General features: G+C 47.2%; 1 protein-coding gene and 1 long non-coding RNA gene across 2 annotated transcripts; both read right to left on the bottom strand.

Moving 5' to 3' along the window:
* Positions 1-358: 358 nt before the first annotated feature.
* On the bottom strand, positions 359-776 carry LOC124659914. The gene is made up of 3 exons (XR_006989743.1): positions 687-776; positions 519-594; positions 359-439 (listed from the first exon to the last, which is right to left on the bottom strand). It is a non-coding gene; the product is annotated as an uncharacterized LOC124659914 (long non-coding RNA).
* Positions 777-8857: 8081 nt separating this feature from the next.
* LOC124663770 (protein FAR1-RELATED SEQUENCE 5-like) lies at positions 8858-10817 on the bottom strand. Its single transcript, XM_047201434.1, has 2 exons — positions 10806-10817; positions 8858-9756 (listed from the first exon to the last, which is right to left on the bottom strand). The coding sequence occupies exon 2, from the start codon at positions 9746-9748 to the stop codon at positions 8858-8860; it is 891 nt and encodes a 296-aa protein (XP_047057390.1). The 5' UTR covers positions 9749-9756; positions 10806-10817.
* Positions 10818-16368: the final 5551 nt, after the last annotated feature.

The following is a 16368-nucleotide window of genomic DNA, read 5'->3' as shown; positions in this document are numbered from 1 at the left end:
ACTCATGAACTAAACAGAAACCGCCTGTGGAGCCCAATGTCCATGAATATGATTGACTGAAAGCATGAAATGTTTGTAGAGTAGTAAAACTTATTCAACCACGACCACTAATAGGAAACCCGCTACGTGAACTCGCCTCGAGAACACACTACGGGGCAAAAACCTACTAGCAGTGCCAGGCCTAGACTATAAAATTTAGGAGTAAACGTTGGCAGAACAACCAACAACATAAACCAGCACAAAATGTTCTTAAACGCTGACGCAGCAGCGAGCAATTTCTCAAAACCCACACCAGTAGCCCCCTTTTAGCATCGAGCAAACAGCAACCGGACTTGTATCTCTTCTAATCTTCATTTTCTCGTTGTTTTCGTGGTTCTTCATTCAGTGGAGAATCTACTATGAGAGCTGGGAGTTCTTTCCTGAACTTGTCAATGTCGGCCTGCATAGTTAGGTGGAGACAGTTCAATACTTCTTGCAGTTTTAATTTCATTTGGTTGAAATAATTCCGAACGGCATACCTGTGTAAAATTTTGTGATAGCTCGTGTCCTATCCAGTTTGCCATGTTCTTGAGCGCATAGAGTCCACATGAAATCCTGCAAAAAAATCATGTAGATTGTATTGTAATCAATATTTAAAGTAGGAACTAGAAATCTTAAAGGTGTGGTTATAATATAATGCAATGTACCCGTCTTTTTGTTGTGGCACATTCTTGACAACTTGAACTGGCCAACTATTAACGGCGTAATCAGGCCAGCTATCACTCTTTTCGCGATCGTGTCGAGATGTTACGTCCGGATGTGCTTCCATTCCTTTGAGCTGTAAGTATGAAAATATAATATTAATTAGCTTAGCACAATTGTTTATAGCAACGGTTCAGTGGACTTACCATATTTTGTAGTTCTGGGTGGGCTTTTTTGAAGTTTTTTGTTTGTTTACGCATGGAGTCCAAAACTTGTATTAGTCTCTCTTCAGGATTCACATTGACCACGTACCAGTGTATATTCTCATAGTTCACTGGTAGACAAATCTGTAGCAAAAACATAATTAGCGATCGAGCATCTGAATATATAACGTATAGAACTGCAACAATGAGACTTACCATTTCATGGGAAATGTAGACTTTTCCCATGTTAGTACCATGATTCTTGTTTCGTACATCCCTGTTATATGCATCACTCCTGCCATCTCGAACTAGTAAGTCCACTCTCGATGCCCTCTCCATGTAGACAGTGCGACCTGCCCTTATTTCTGGAATGGGGCGCATGTGTTGCATCCATGTTATGATTGTATCCATGACCTGAATGGCACCACAATAACAAGTTAGCATTCATGACGAAAAAATACAAACTGACTATATTTCATAATTAAGCACTTACAGGGGTGTGCAACCATCGTTCCGTACATGTGTCAATTGCGGGAGATGTTAGACAGCTGAGTTCCTCTTTATTCAGTGTCAAATCATCTATGTGCACAAGTATTTTGTTTTCCGGTGATGCATTGATATAGTCAATGACCTCACCTTGCACATCTTCAACTCGAGTAGTACTATATGATTTTGTACTACTAGTTTTTGGAGTATTTTTTGGTTTTCTAGGTGGCTTAGATTCTCCGTAGTACACGAAGTCACTATTCTTACATGTCGATGTCCTTTTTCTTTGTTCCCTTTTCAGTAGTGCTGAGGTGTCATCCCCTATCCTGATCTTCTTTTTGGGTGAGGAGAGGACGTTGTCACTTGGCCTTTTATTTTTCGTGTCAGTACGCTGTAGGTAAGATGTAGGAGTTCATTAGAAAAGGTTTGTATTTACTATCACGAATAGTGTAGCCATTTACCTCGAAATCTTGGTTCAAGTCACGGACAGGCATGGGGGAGGTTCGTCCGGGCTGAAGTGCTTGTATTCTCTGTACTCATAGTCATACGTCGATGGTCCACGCTCAAAGTCATCGTAGTCCTGCATGAATCATGCATAAATTTTACTCCTTTGTATATGTAGCGGAAAAGTATCTGTGATGCATTTCAATAAGTTTGAGTCTTACGTTGGCTCGTTGTTCGACAAAAGGTATCTAGCTTCTCTTCAAATCTATAAAGATAATCCCCATGCTCTTCGATCTTTATGCGAGTCGGTAGGTTATCATGCATTACATCACGTCTCATGTTGAGGATCGACTCGTGCAGCTTTAGCACCAACTGTAGACGAATGAAATTATAGATTATTAAGTGGTTTTATTGGAAGGAAAACTAGAATGTAGGATTAAGAAAATACCTTTGAATCTGTTGGCGGCAAGTCGTCAAACGAAGGTAATGGTGATGACGGCCTGGGAGGCTCCCAAGCCTCCTTTAGATCAAAAACGTACTGAAAAAGATAGATGTCATAGTTTATTTATATACATTTTCAGTAATAAATAATACGGGCACTATAGAACATGTGTACCTCTCCAGGCGTCACGACCGTGCTCATTTAAAATGGCACAGACCTTGCGTGCCTTTTTCTCATCCCAGTATTGGAGAAGCGGTGCCTCACGTCCTGTATAATCGATTGAAGCATCAAGTACTGTCCGGACGGAATTTTTCCCAAAACCAAAACTGCAAAATAATGTATGCATAGTTATTCACCGATTGTGCAGCACCTGGATGAATGTAATATGTTCAAAAAACATATGAAAAATTATACCTGCAACAAAGGAAGATTCCCCTCGAGGTTTACAATACCCTGAAGGCCTCTTTCCGGATCTTTAAGTGCTGCATTATACTTGCTTTACGAGACTTAACTAGATGATTAAGTGATAATCCGGCAAGGTCTATCACCAAGATTGCTTCCCTGCTAACTACATATGGCATATAATCTACACTGACCCAACGTTGGGTAGTTGGGCATAGAATACACCCGATTGTGTACAAAATAAATGCCTGAAGGAAAGGCAGCTCATCACTTAATGTTTTAATTCCTTTTCTAATTGTCTGCTCCAATTCTGTGAAAGGTATTCGCCGCTTTTTATTTTGCTTTATCTCCTCGAACATCTCTATCACTTCTGGTCTCGGAGGTGCTCTTACCCGTGCGGGAAGACCAAATAAGTGTTCAAACTCCTGTAAGGTCAAGCGAGCCATATCATCCCTACCAAAAACAAATGCATCTAGTTCAGATTTGTATCGCTCTGCGATCCATCTGCATAAGTTTCGACGGATTTTGACGGGAGGAATGCGCAGGAGGCATCCAAGACCAACTGCCTCGATGGCCTTTCTCTCGGCTTCTCCTAAACCTTCAATTATTTTTACAAATAACACTAGCGAACACACTTGTGTTCCCTGTTCATCAACTAAAAGTTAGTCCTGCCATACTTGACGCTATACAATTTATTTTGCATGTATATCATGTGCATACCATGTTTCTGCTCGTTTTTGCCGGAGATTTGCCCTTATCTTCCGCCGGCTTCTTGACTTTCGGCTTGGCCTTTGCCTTCTGCGAAATCATTAACAAGGCAAATATCATAACGTTGTTGTAGACGGCGACTAAATCATCTCCAAATACTAGACTTGCAGTACTAAGATTTGACTATAATTTAGCATCACGAATCAACAAAAACAATCGTACAATGGATGCACTAACCGGAGCTGGTGGGTGAAAAGTCGGGGGATCCATTGATGTCGACGCCGGCAGCAGGAGCAGATTTGGGCGATGACTGGAGAAAGAAAACAAGAAATGTAGAACTGGCGGAGCAGACGCCGGCGTCCTATCAGATCTCACGTGAATGGGGCAGAAAGTATATATAGTTGCCGCGTCGCCGGCTTGTTTGAAGGGATTTGTTTCCAAGGAAATAGCTACCTACCAGTTTGTTACAACCGAAGACGAGTATATCGTACTTGAAAAAACAAAGCATACGTGAGCTTTGCCATAAATTACTACTATTTAGTTACGGATAAATAATCCTATTTCGCTGGTACATAATATTTTATTATTAATAATTAATCTTGTGAATGTGACGGCACGGACTAGAAAATCGTACACCTCTCTCGACCATCCAATCCCATGTACACCTCTCTCGGACATCCGGTCTCAAGTACACCTCTCTCGGACATCCGGTCCCACGTACACCTCTCTCGGCCATCCGGTCCCACGTACACCTCTCTCGGCCATCCGGTCCCACGTACACCTCTCTCGGCCATCTGGTCCCACGTACACCTCTCTCGGCCATCTGGTCCCACGTACACCTCTCTCGGCCATCCGGTCCCACGTACACCTCTCTCGACCTTCCGGGCCCACGTACACCTCTCTCGGACATCCGGTCCCATGTACACCTCTCTTCGCCATTCGGTTCCACGTACACCTCTCTCGGCCATTCGGTTCCACGTACACCTCTCTCGACCATCCAATCCCACGTACACCTCCCTCCGCCATTCGGTTCCACGTACACCTATCTCCGCCATCCGGTCCCACGTACACCTCTCTCGGACATCCGGTCCCACGTACACCTCCCTCCGCCATTCGGTCCCATGTACACCTCTCTCCGCCATTCGGTTCCACGTACACCTCTCTCGGCCATCTGGTCCCACGTACACCTCTCTCCGCCATCCGGTCCCACGTACACCTCTCTCCGCCATTCGGTTTCACGTACACCTCTCTTCGCCATTCGGTTCCACGTACACCTCTCTCGGCCATCTGGTCCCACGTACACCTCTCTCGACCATCTAATCCCACGTACACCTCTCTCCGCCATTCGGTTCCACGTACACCTCTCTCGGCCATCCGGTCCCATGTACACCCCTCTCGGACATCCGGTCCCACGTACACCTCCCTCCGCCATTCGGTCCCATGTACACCTCTCTCGGCCATCCGGTCCCACGTACACCTCTCTCTTCGCCATTCGGTTCCACGTACACCTCTCTCGGCCATCCGGTCCCACGTACACCTCTCTCCGCCATCCGGTCCCACGTACACCTCTCTTCGCCATTCGGTTCCACGTACACCTCTCTCCGCCATCCGGTCCCACGTACACCTATCTCCGCCATTCGGTCCCACGTACACCTCTCTCCGCCATTCGGTTCCACGTACACCTCTCTTCGCCATTCGGTTCCACGTACACCTCTCTTCGCCATTCGGTTTCACGTACACCTCTCTCGGCCATCCGGTTGCACGTACACCTCTCTCGGCCATCCGGTCCCATGTACACCTCTCTCGGCCATCCGGTCCTACGTACACCTCTCTCGGACATCCGGTCCCACGTACACCTCTCTCCGCCATTCGGTCCCATGTACACCTCTCTCCGCCATTCGGTTCCACGTACACCTCTCTCCGCCATCCGGTCCCACGTACACCTCTCTCCGCCATCCGGTCCCACGTACACCTCTCTCCGCCATTCGGTCCCACGTACACCTCTCTCCGCCATTCGGTTGCACGTACACCTCTCTTCGCCATTCGGTTCCACGTACACCTCTCTCGGCCATCCGGTCCCACGTACACCTCTCTCGACCATCCAATCCCACGTACACCTCCCTCCGCCATTCGGTTCCACGTACACCTCTCTCCGCCATCCGGTCCCACGTACACCTCTCTCGGACATCCGGTCCCACGTACACCTCCCTCCGCCATTCGGTCCCATGTACACCTCTCTCCGCCATTCGGTTCCACGTACACCTCTCTCGGACATCCGGTCCCACGTACACCTCTCTCGGCCATCCGGTCCCACGTACACCTCTCTCGGCCATCCGGTTGCACGTACACCTCTCTCGGCCATCTGTCCCATGTACACCTCTCTCGGCCATCCGGTCCCACGTACACCTCTCTCGGACATCCGGTCCCACGTACACCTCTCTCCGCCATTCGGTCCCATGTACACCTCTCTCCGCCATTCGGTTCCACGTACACCTCTCTCGGACATCCGGTCCCACGTACACCTCTCTCGGCCATCCGGTCCCACGTACACCTCTCTCGGCCATCCGGTTGCACGTACACCTCTCTCGGCCATCCGGTCCCATGTACACCTCTCTCGGCCATCCTGTCCCACGTACACCTCTCTCGGACATCCGGTCCCACGTACACCTCTCTCCGCCATTCGGTCCCATGTACACCTCTCTCCGCCATTCGGTTCCACGTACACCTCTCTTCGCCATTCGGTCCCATGTACACCTCTCTCCGCCATTCGGTCCCATGTACACCTCTCTTCGCCATTCGGTTCCACGTACACCTCTCTCCGCCATCCGGTCCCACGTACACCTATCTCCGCCATTCGGTCCCACGTACACCTCTCTCCGCCATTCGGTTCCACGTACACCTCTCTTCGCCATTCGGTTCCACGTACACCTCTCTTCGCCATTCGGTTTCACGTACACCTCTCTCGGCCATCCGGTTGCACGTACACCTCTCTCGGCCATCCGGTCCCATGTACACCTCTCTCGGCCATCCGGTCCTACGTACACCTCTCTCGGACATCCGGTCCCACGTACACCTCTCTCCGCCATTCGGTCCCATGTACACCTCTCTCCGCCATTCGGTTCCACGTACACCTCTCTCCGCCATCCGGTCCCACGTACACCTCTCTCCGCCATCCGGTCCCACGTACACCTCTCTCCGCCATTCGGTCCCACGTACACCTCTCTCCGCCATTCGGTTGCACGTACACCTCTCTTCGCCATTCGGTTCCACGTACACCTCTCTCGGCCATCTGGTCCCACGTACACCTCTCTCGACCATCCAATCCCACGTACACCTCCCTCCGCCATTCGGTTCCACGTACACCTCTCTCCGCCATCCGGTCCCACGTACACCTCTCTCGGACATCCGGTCCCACGTACACCTCCCTCCGCCATTCGGTCCCATGTACACCTCTCTCCGCCATTCGGTTCCACGTACACCTCTCTCGGACATCCGGTCCCACGTACACCTCTCTCGGCCATCCGGTCCCACGTACACCTCTCTCGGCCATCCGGTTGCACGTACACCTCTCTCGGCCATCTGTCCCATGTACACCTCTCTCGGCCATCCGGTCCCACGTACACCTCTCTCGGACATCCGGTCCCACGTACACCTCTCTCCGCCATTCGGTCCCATGTACACCTCTCTCCGCCATTCGGTTCCACGTACACCTCTCTCGGACATCCGGTCCCACGTACACCTCTCTCGGCCATCCGGTCCCACGTACACCTCTCTCGGCCATCCGGTTGCACGTACACCTCTCTCGGCCATCCGGTCCCATGTACACCTCTCTCGGCCATCCTGTCCCACGTACACCTCTCTCGGACATCCGGTCCCACGTACACCTCTCTCCGCCATTCGGTCCCATGTACACCTCTCTCCGCCATTCGGTTCCACGTACACCTCTCTCGGACATCCGGTCCCATGTACACCTCTCTCGGCCATCCGGTCCCACGTACACCTCTCTCCGCCATTCGGTTACACGCATGGCACAATATAACTTCATTGGAATAGAAAGACCACCATGAGATTCAGGTCGTCCACATAAGTTCAAAAAACCATAAGCTAATTAATCAAAACCTGGACACTTATCAAAACCTGGACATTTGTTCCAACGAAATATTAAAAATAAGTCTGAACTATATCACCAAATCCAGCGAAATATTAAAAATAAGTCTGAACTATATCACCAAATCCAACGAAATATTAAAAGTAAGTCTGAACTACATCAACAAATATGACAACAATACTCGTGTCTTGTCGAAGTAGCATCATTTATTTGTTTTCCACGTCTCATGCATCGGCTTCCACCTCTTATTGTTCTTCGATGGACCTCCTTTAGGAATAATTTTTTTTGGATCCAGCACTTTTCCCGTGAAGGTTTGGTCTGCCCTCGAAAAGTATGCAGGCAAAGGACCAAATGATGCCGCCTTATTTTCGCTGTTGTCCTCGCCGACATCTAGCGTAAGACTCTCTAGAAAATCAAGAACCTTCTGTGATTTCTCCGGGCTGCTTGCAGCATTAAATAGAAAGAGATTAGACCTGTTGCGGAGGTTGTGGTAACGATCCATCCGCTCAGACCAATCATGCATATTAGCTTTCCTCTCTGACTCAAATGCTGGCTTGGCTAGCATTGTCCATCTTCTCGAAATACAACAACTAGGAACGCTGATCAAGCCAAGGAACTTCAGAACAGAGAATATGTGTGTGCAGGGGATCTCCTCTGTCTCCATCTTCGAGCAGCGACAATTAACTCCCCGGAGCATTGGGCCGGCCATGGTAAGCTTCACATCATAAATGACATCCCTTCTCTCTTTGAGAGCAACAAGCATAAACTACTACGAGCATCCTGCTTGGTCACCTTTGCTCCCCCCATTTTGGCAATTGATCTATCTGCTGCTTCACCTTCTTGAACATCACTGGAGTATAAATGTTTGCAGAACTTCTCAAAAGTGGTTCAGCATCTAATTCTGTAAAAGGTACTGTCTGTGAAGCTCTAGCATCCAATTCGGCCTCATTCTTGCGTATACGCCATAAACAGTGATCTGTATGCTCTAACAAATCAGCAAGTGACATTCGCCTATCCAAATTCTTATGAATCCTAGAGTTTAGACTTTCACTACGCTGATTACTACGCATCCCAAGAAAATATCTATCTTTGGTATAGGCTCTAGACCACTTCTTCCGTAGCTCGTACATCCTATTAATCCATGCATCTTTTTCTGAGATTTCATACTCCTCCAAAAAATCTGCCCAACGACTCTCGAACTCGTCGACATTCCTGTAGTAATAAACAAATTTTCTAAAATCGCTGAGCTTTGTTTTGCGGAGATGGCGTATCATGTTTTGCTCGATGTGCCGACTACACAACCTGTGATCTGCATTAGGAAATACTTTCGAGATTGCCCTTGCCATAGCATGGTCACCATCGGTGATTACCGACCTAGGATGGTTACTGCTGCGCCGACTCCAAAAATGCTTCAAGCAACCACACATAAGATTTCGTTTTCTCATCTGACACAATACCAAATCCAAACACAGTCGTGCTACGATGGTGGTTCACACCAATGAAGGGGACAAACGGAAGATTGTATTTGTTCACACGGTATGTGCTATCAAAGACCACGACACCACCAAAGGCATCGTAATCCATCCGACACTGTGCGTCCGCCCAAAATATGTTTTCCGGGTGCCCTTCACTATCAGTGCTGTGCTTGTAAAAGAATTCTGGATCTTTCTCTTGTCTTGCAGCCATATAATTGAGCATAAATTCAGCATCACGACCTTCAATCCTTTCCTTCTTGTACTTGGCAAAAAAATTATAGAGATCCCGAGGTACAAAACCTACCTTCTCGGGGCCACCATGCTGCTTCTCCATTACTTCCATAATCTCGTGTGTTCGAAGGCCACCAATCCCATACTCAATGGCATCAGCCTTTTGAGCGTCATTCAACCCACGATGAGACCTTATGAAAGTTGTCTGATCACCAATGGCGAGTGGATGGTTATGTTCAACCACGAAATCTTTTACAAACCATTCTCCACTTTCCATAGACATCTCGATCTCCATCCGAGCACCGCATCCACAACGCGAAAGTGGCCGAGGTGTTCGTTTTCGTTTAGTTTTTTCAAAGTGCTTCCTTGCCCGATATCCTTCTTTGGAGCACACATAAAGACGCCGGAAAGCTATGTTCGTGCCTGGCTTCTTAGTCAGCTCTTCTTTTCTAACACCAAACCCCTTGGACTTAGCATATGCATTGTAGTACTTGTAACCTTCTTCCTCGCTACTAAAAGTTTCATTAACCACCATATCGTGCTCTTCATTGTCCTCCATGCCCTCCATGACGTAAACTGCAGTTATGAATCAAAGCCATATTATTACAAGTCTGATAGTAAAACTAACACATGTTTCAATATGAATATGTAATCAGTACCATTCAGTGCTTGAAGTTATGCTTTATAGTTTTTTTTTCGAAATGGGGAGAAAGACCCCTGCCTCTGCATGCTTTATAGTTTTTAATGCGACAATAAACTGTTGGCAACAAAAATGTAATGCTAGACCAGTCATGCTGCTACTCTTACATGATTTCATGAATTAAATGTTCCTAAAACATTGCGGCTACTTATGGAAAATAGCAATTGTTTCTCACAGTTTCAGTTGGTCACACCATACTAATCTCAAGTGAATTTGATGTCACATACCCTGGTTGAATATTTGAAAATAGTTTATGTTCCTATTTGTGCCATTCCGATACAATTTTTCTGGGTCTGAACATTACTTTCATCAATTTATTGTCTGCTTTTTGTCAGTCCATATTCTTACCAAAACAGAAGCTGATGCTGGACCTAGGACAGTTAAAGATCTAATTTAGCTTGCAACTAAAATTTTGCATTGCTCCTTGAACTTGTCATAAATATTTATCTGACTGCATTACTCTGATTTAGGTTCACTGAGAAAAATATACTGAGGATTTATCCCAATGGTACAAGGATTAATTCTTCTAACTATGATCCAGTAAATGCCTGGAGACTGGAGTCATGGTGCTCAGATGGTTGCATTCAACATGCAGGTTAGTTTACGATTCTTAACTGCTATGATTCATGATGGATCTGCACAGCGACTCAATCAACCTATAGATTCAGTTTATAAATCTGCTAACAGCACCCATGCAACACGAAAAGAAATAAATACTATTGTCGAATTTTCTAATCTTAACTACAAAGCTTGTTGATATAATCTAACTTCATCTCAGAGTTTATATTTACTTACGCTGAGGTTTCCCGGATCAGGACCCGGAGAGGCTGCGGCCTGTTCGATAAGCGCGCGACGAGCGGGTGACCTGGCTGGCAGGCGTCGGACTTGGTTGAACACAGCGGCGATGCTGCGGCAAGGTCGACACGCTGAGGTTTCCCGGATCAGGATCCGGAGAGGCTGCGGCGGGTGACCTGGCTGGCGGGCGGCGGACTGGGTTGACCACAGCGGCGATGGCTGGTGGTGGCGGCAAGACGCGGCGGCGCCGACGCTGCGGCAAGGTCGACGAGCGGGTGACCTGGCTGGCAGCGGCACCGGTGGCGTGAGGAGATGGCGGCACCGGTGGCGTGAGGAGATGGCGTGAGGAGAAACGGGCTAATGAGCTATCGTGTGAGGAGATACGACCTGGAACTTGTCCATCAGATTCGTTTCAAGTTTTTTTTACCCCACTAATTAAAACAGATGGAATTGTCTATTATACCCTTATCAAATACTGCAGCCTGCAGTATGGGGTACCGTAAAAACTCTCTTGCTATTTGAGTTGCAATGGCTTATTTTCTTGTCCCGCTCTCAATTCAGTCTTAATATAGGTTCCCATTAAAGCAAAGAAATAACAACGATGGTGGTTCCGATACAGTGGAAGTAACAGCTTACAATTAATTCATGAATCATTGGGGTATAGAACTGAAAGAATCTGCTCATCTTCTCTGTCTAAATGTGGGGAAGCCAAATCGTCCGACATATCTACCATTGGAGGTATGCTGCAATTGTTTTTTTCATTATTCGTTTGTTCAGAAATATTTGTCCCCTTACTGTTTATGTCATTGCAAACATTTCAATGGTTACCAGCTCTGCAATCTGGTTTCATTGCAACGGTATACAAAGGCTTTGTCCACGCTGCAGCGGTCCTCGCTTGTCACAAAATCCAGGAAAAATCCTAGCGAGAGGAAGTTGGCTTTGTCTGATGTGCGTTAAAACTTATTTCAATAGCATCTTTGATTAAGTTTAAAAAAAATCAATCGACAACAGGCACTGAAACAGAGTAATTACACTTCTGATAACATGCTGAAGGAGTGTGGAATCTCGATAGATCAAGTCTTTATTCGAGTTGATGGCCGAATCCTTGATGCACCACAGGTTGGCCAGAACTCAGAACTAATGTATATCTTGTGGTGATGTAGCTAGTGTTGCAGACGTAACTAAATCCTGCAATGTATAGTTGAAAGCTGGACGTGGTCAAGATCTTGTTGGACGTAATGGCAAGTGGAACTTCAATAACAGGGTCAGCATTTCTGTTGGAATTTCTCACTTTCACATGTGATATATATTCTTTGATCTTGCTTGATGTCATTGATAACATTACTGATTCTGTTCTCCAATTCTGTTCTCCAGAGGCTCTTTTGGACCAAGGAAGTGAAGACCTGGGGAGTTGTTAATTTTTCTCATAGTTTAAAATAGCCGGGCTATAGCCCGCTATAGCCTTTCCCGCATGGTGCGGCCAACTGCATTAGCCTACTAAAAGGTGTTAAAGTCCTTAAATAGCCGGCTATAGCCGGGCTATAGCTGTTTTGGGAGGCCACGGCAATATCTTGTAGCCGGCTATTTTAAACATTGATTTTTCTACACGGCGTGATGTCCAGAATATTGTTCAGAACCTCATTCGATGTGGGGAAGATAAGGGAATGGTGTGTTCCACCTCCTTGCCTAAGCTTGTCCCAAATTATTGCATTGCTTAAGCATGGTTATGCGCAGAAAATGTGCCGTGAAGATTCCATAATTGAGGACAGGCCAGAAAATAAGAGAGGAGTCTCCAGCAAAAAGGGTTGACAAAATGTTTGAACAGATAAGATCAAATTTTAGGGAACAACCACCCACATTTCTTCTGTGTGTTCTTCCTGATAGGAAGAGTGACATATACGGTTTGCGCTATGTGGCAACCCTACAATTTTTTTTGCGGGGGACCCTACAAATAAGTTAATTATGCCTCCTTAATCTTGCTTGTTCTCGTCAGGACCATGGAAGTGTAAATGTCTTTCTGAATTTGGTATTGTTACACAGTATTTAGATCCTAGCAAGCCTAAGATTGACGATCAATACCTCACCAATGTCCTGCTAAAGATAAATGCTAAGGTTATTGGTGCCTGTGCTGTGCATTTCCCTAGTTAATTAATATGCATAGTTTTGGATCCTTAGTTGAAAATTTATGTTTTATATTTGTTTTCCATTGTCAATCAGCTTGGTGGATTGAATTCATTGCTTGAAATTGAAAGAATCAATGCCATTCCTGTGGTGTCCATAACTCCAACCATTATCTTTGGTATGGATATTTCCCATGGTTCACCCGGACGGTCTGACGTATCTTCGGTTGCTGCAGTTAGTTACTGGTAGAGGCTTGTAGGGGTGGAAGTGTTGCGAGCGGGAGAGAGAAGGACGGCGCCGGCGGCAGGGCGCCGTCGTGGAAGCTGAGGAAGGCGGCGGCTAGGGCTGGCGGCAGCGGGGCAGGAGAAGGCCGACTCCTCTGGGAGTCGGCAATAATGAGATTGATTATTGCTTGATCGTAAAAGTCTGATTACATCTATTTGTATAATAAAATAACTGGGCTAAGCCCCTAATTTGTCCCACTATTGGGCCCCTTCCTGGAATAGAAGATGCCGACCATAACAGTTACATTAAATGGGCTTCTTGATATATTTTTCAGTAATCTGTTAACTGATGCATCTTGGTCTTCTGTTTTTAATTAGGTTGTTAGTTCATTGGAATGGCCTCTCATTTAGAAATACAAAGCCTCTGTGTGCACTCAGTCACCCAAGCATGAATTGATCGACTGCTTGTTTAAGCCAGATGGAAAAAATGATCATGGCCTCATTCAGGAGTTGCTGAGGGACTTTTACATCAGTTCTAAATATCAGAAGCCAGAACAAATTATCCTTTTCAGGTATGCACCTACTTATTTTTTGTTTTTTTTTTTGACGAAAGGCAGCAAGGCTGCTTTCATTGCGATTAGATAAGAGAGAGTACAAAAGGAAGAAGATCTTCATGGGTACAAAACAAGAAAAAGGAACAGAACCTAAGAGAAAAACGAAAGAAAAAAGCTACAGGCAGAAGCTTTGCAACCTGCCGCTACAAACCATGGCGAGCACTCAATCTGGTTCGCGAGGCCTGATTAGCAGGGCGCTCACCCTTCCCCTACCACCATCAGCCTAGTCCTTGGCCTCCGTCAAGATTGATTGGAACAAGGCTGTAACCGGCGGAAAATTTTGTTGTTCCTTTCCTTCCATATGCACCACCAGATCAGAGGAACCAAAGCTCGCCAATCTTTCTCCTACTGGTCGATTAAACCTTGGTTTCTTACTGAGGGAAAACTTGCTACTGTGCTCATCATACCTTCCTCTTGGGGTTCCCCAACAATGTGAAGTCGGTGTTACGATAAGCATCATCAGCAGCCATCGCAGAACCCATCTCGGGGGGTTCTGAAGCTCTTCCCGGCACCCTGCCGGAGGGGGAAATCATCGCCGGAAGTATCTATATCGCCATGCCCGCCTCCGAAGTGATGCGTGAGTAGTTCATCCCTGGACTATGGGTCCATAGCAGTAGCTAGATGGTTGTCTTTTCCAATTTGTGCTTCATGTATAGATCTTGTGAGCTGCCCTACATGATCAAGATCATCCTTATATAATCCTGCATGTTGTGTTTGCTGGGATCCGATGAATATTGTATAGTCGATTATATATTCATGTCATATGTTATTTGTGATCTTGCATGCTCTCCGTTGCTAGTAGATACTCTGGCCAAGTAAATGCTTGCGACTCCAAGAGGGGGTATTTATGCTCGATAGTAGGTTCATACCTCTAGTAATATGGGAGAGTGAAAGAACATGTCCATTGCCCCATGTGTGGTTTTGGTAATTGATGACAATCCCTATGGACTAACGGTTGCATTGAGAATTAATCTTAGGACATGTACATAGCCATATGATGGTCTCAAGGTTGCAAGATGGAGAAGATCGAGGACAATGAAGAAGACGGATGAAGAAGGTGTCGAACAGAGATGAAGACGGTATAGAAGATGAAGAGAGACGAAGACGGCGTAGAAGATGGATGAAGACGGTGGCGTGCGTACAAGATGGAAGAAGATGGTGGCGTGTATGTTGGACGAAGACGGTGGCATGTACAATGATGAAGAGGATGAAGACGGAGCTTGCCGACTCAAGAGGAACGCGCAAGGATAAGGTTTGTGCTCGATAGGATAGTGGATCGCATCATCGGAGAGAGCTCAAACCTTGCATGCATAGCATCGTGTTTCTTGGTTGTTCTTGGTTCTTATCCATGAGATGGCTTATAGCTTGTGTTCATTCTCATGACAAGCTCTAGCTCATCGGAAACGGATTCCGGATGCATCGCATGTTTCAAGTGCGGGGGTGATGATTTTCCCGATATACCATATTGAGAGGTTACACCTCTATGACCATGAGAAAATCATCACTCACTCTTTTCCATGTTTTCACCTTGTGTAGTGGTAGCTCTCGTCGTCCTCTTTCCGTCAAAATTGGTTTCATGTCATTCCGAGTTTCCTAGCTCAAGTTATGTATTTTCTAGTTGCATCATATTTGGAAAAAGAAAAGGAAATTGCTTTTGGGCCGGGCGGTACCACCGCTGGCGGTACCGGCCCAAGTACCGCACGTGCAACTTTCCTTACTGGACTCGAACTGGTACCAGGCCGGTACCGGCCCGGTAGTACCGTAACCCATTTACGGTACCAGGCCGGTACCGGGCCGGTAGTACCGGCCGGCCCGTTCTTCCACCTCCAGCCGCCTGCCTCCTCTCTCCCGCCCCTGGGCCGTAGCCAGCCGACCGGCCAAGCACCGCGCCGCTGCCTTGCCCCGCAATGGGCCGCCTCGCCTTTGGGCCGTCGCGCCCTCGCGTGGCCGCACGCTCCCGCTCGAGGAGGCGTTGACCTCGCTCGTCTCCCGCCCGCGCCTCGACGGGAGAGAGAGTCCCGCTCGCCCGACCGCCTTGGGCGCCGCGCCCGCTCCCGCTCGCTACGCCCCCTGGCCCACCTGCTGCCACTGCTCGCTGCTGCTGCCCGCATGCGCCGCACTGCCTGGCCCCACATGCATGCGATCTTCTCTCTTTCTCTTCTGCAGTTTTCAGATCTGTTTTGGTTTTTAGACACAAGCGGTAGTACCGCTTTGCACAGCGGTAGTACCGCTTTGCACAGCGGTACTACCGGTTTGGGGAGTTTTCTGACTGTTTTCTGCATAGTTCGCGCGCGAGCGGTAGTACCGCTCGGGCGCGAATCTTACCGTTTTTCTGTCTCCAACAGCTATATTTTGGGCCTATTTATACCTCTCTTCCACCTCCGACCCAACCAGTTCTTCCCCTTCATTCTCTCTCCTCCATTGTTGACCTTGAAGAGCTTTACATTCCTCTTGACTCCCCCACTATTTCTTGCATATTTTTGGGGTAAAGGAGAGAGGAGATCTAGATCTAGAGCTTCACCAATTGAATCCCTCTCCAAGTGAGGGGACCTTGCTAGAGCTAGATCTTGGAGTAATTTGGTGTTGCTCCTCATATTTGGTCTTCCTCCCTTATTCCCCCAAAAGCTTTTGTAGCTTTGTTGGAATTTGGGGGAGAAGAACTTGGGCATATTAGTGGTGTTCTTAGCCATTGAATTAGGTGCATCGGTTTGGGTTCTCTCCGGGGTTCCGGTCT

This window comes from Lolium rigidum, chromosome 6 (assembly GCF_022539505.1).
Source record: "Lolium rigidum isolate FL_2022 chromosome 6, APGP_CSIRO_Lrig_0.1, whole genome shotgun sequence".
NCBI lineage: Eukaryota > Viridiplantae > Streptophyta > Magnoliopsida > Poales > Poaceae > Lolium > Lolium rigidum.
Note: the sequence above shows the minus strand (reverse complement) of the source record. Positions and strands in the feature narration are given on the sequence as shown.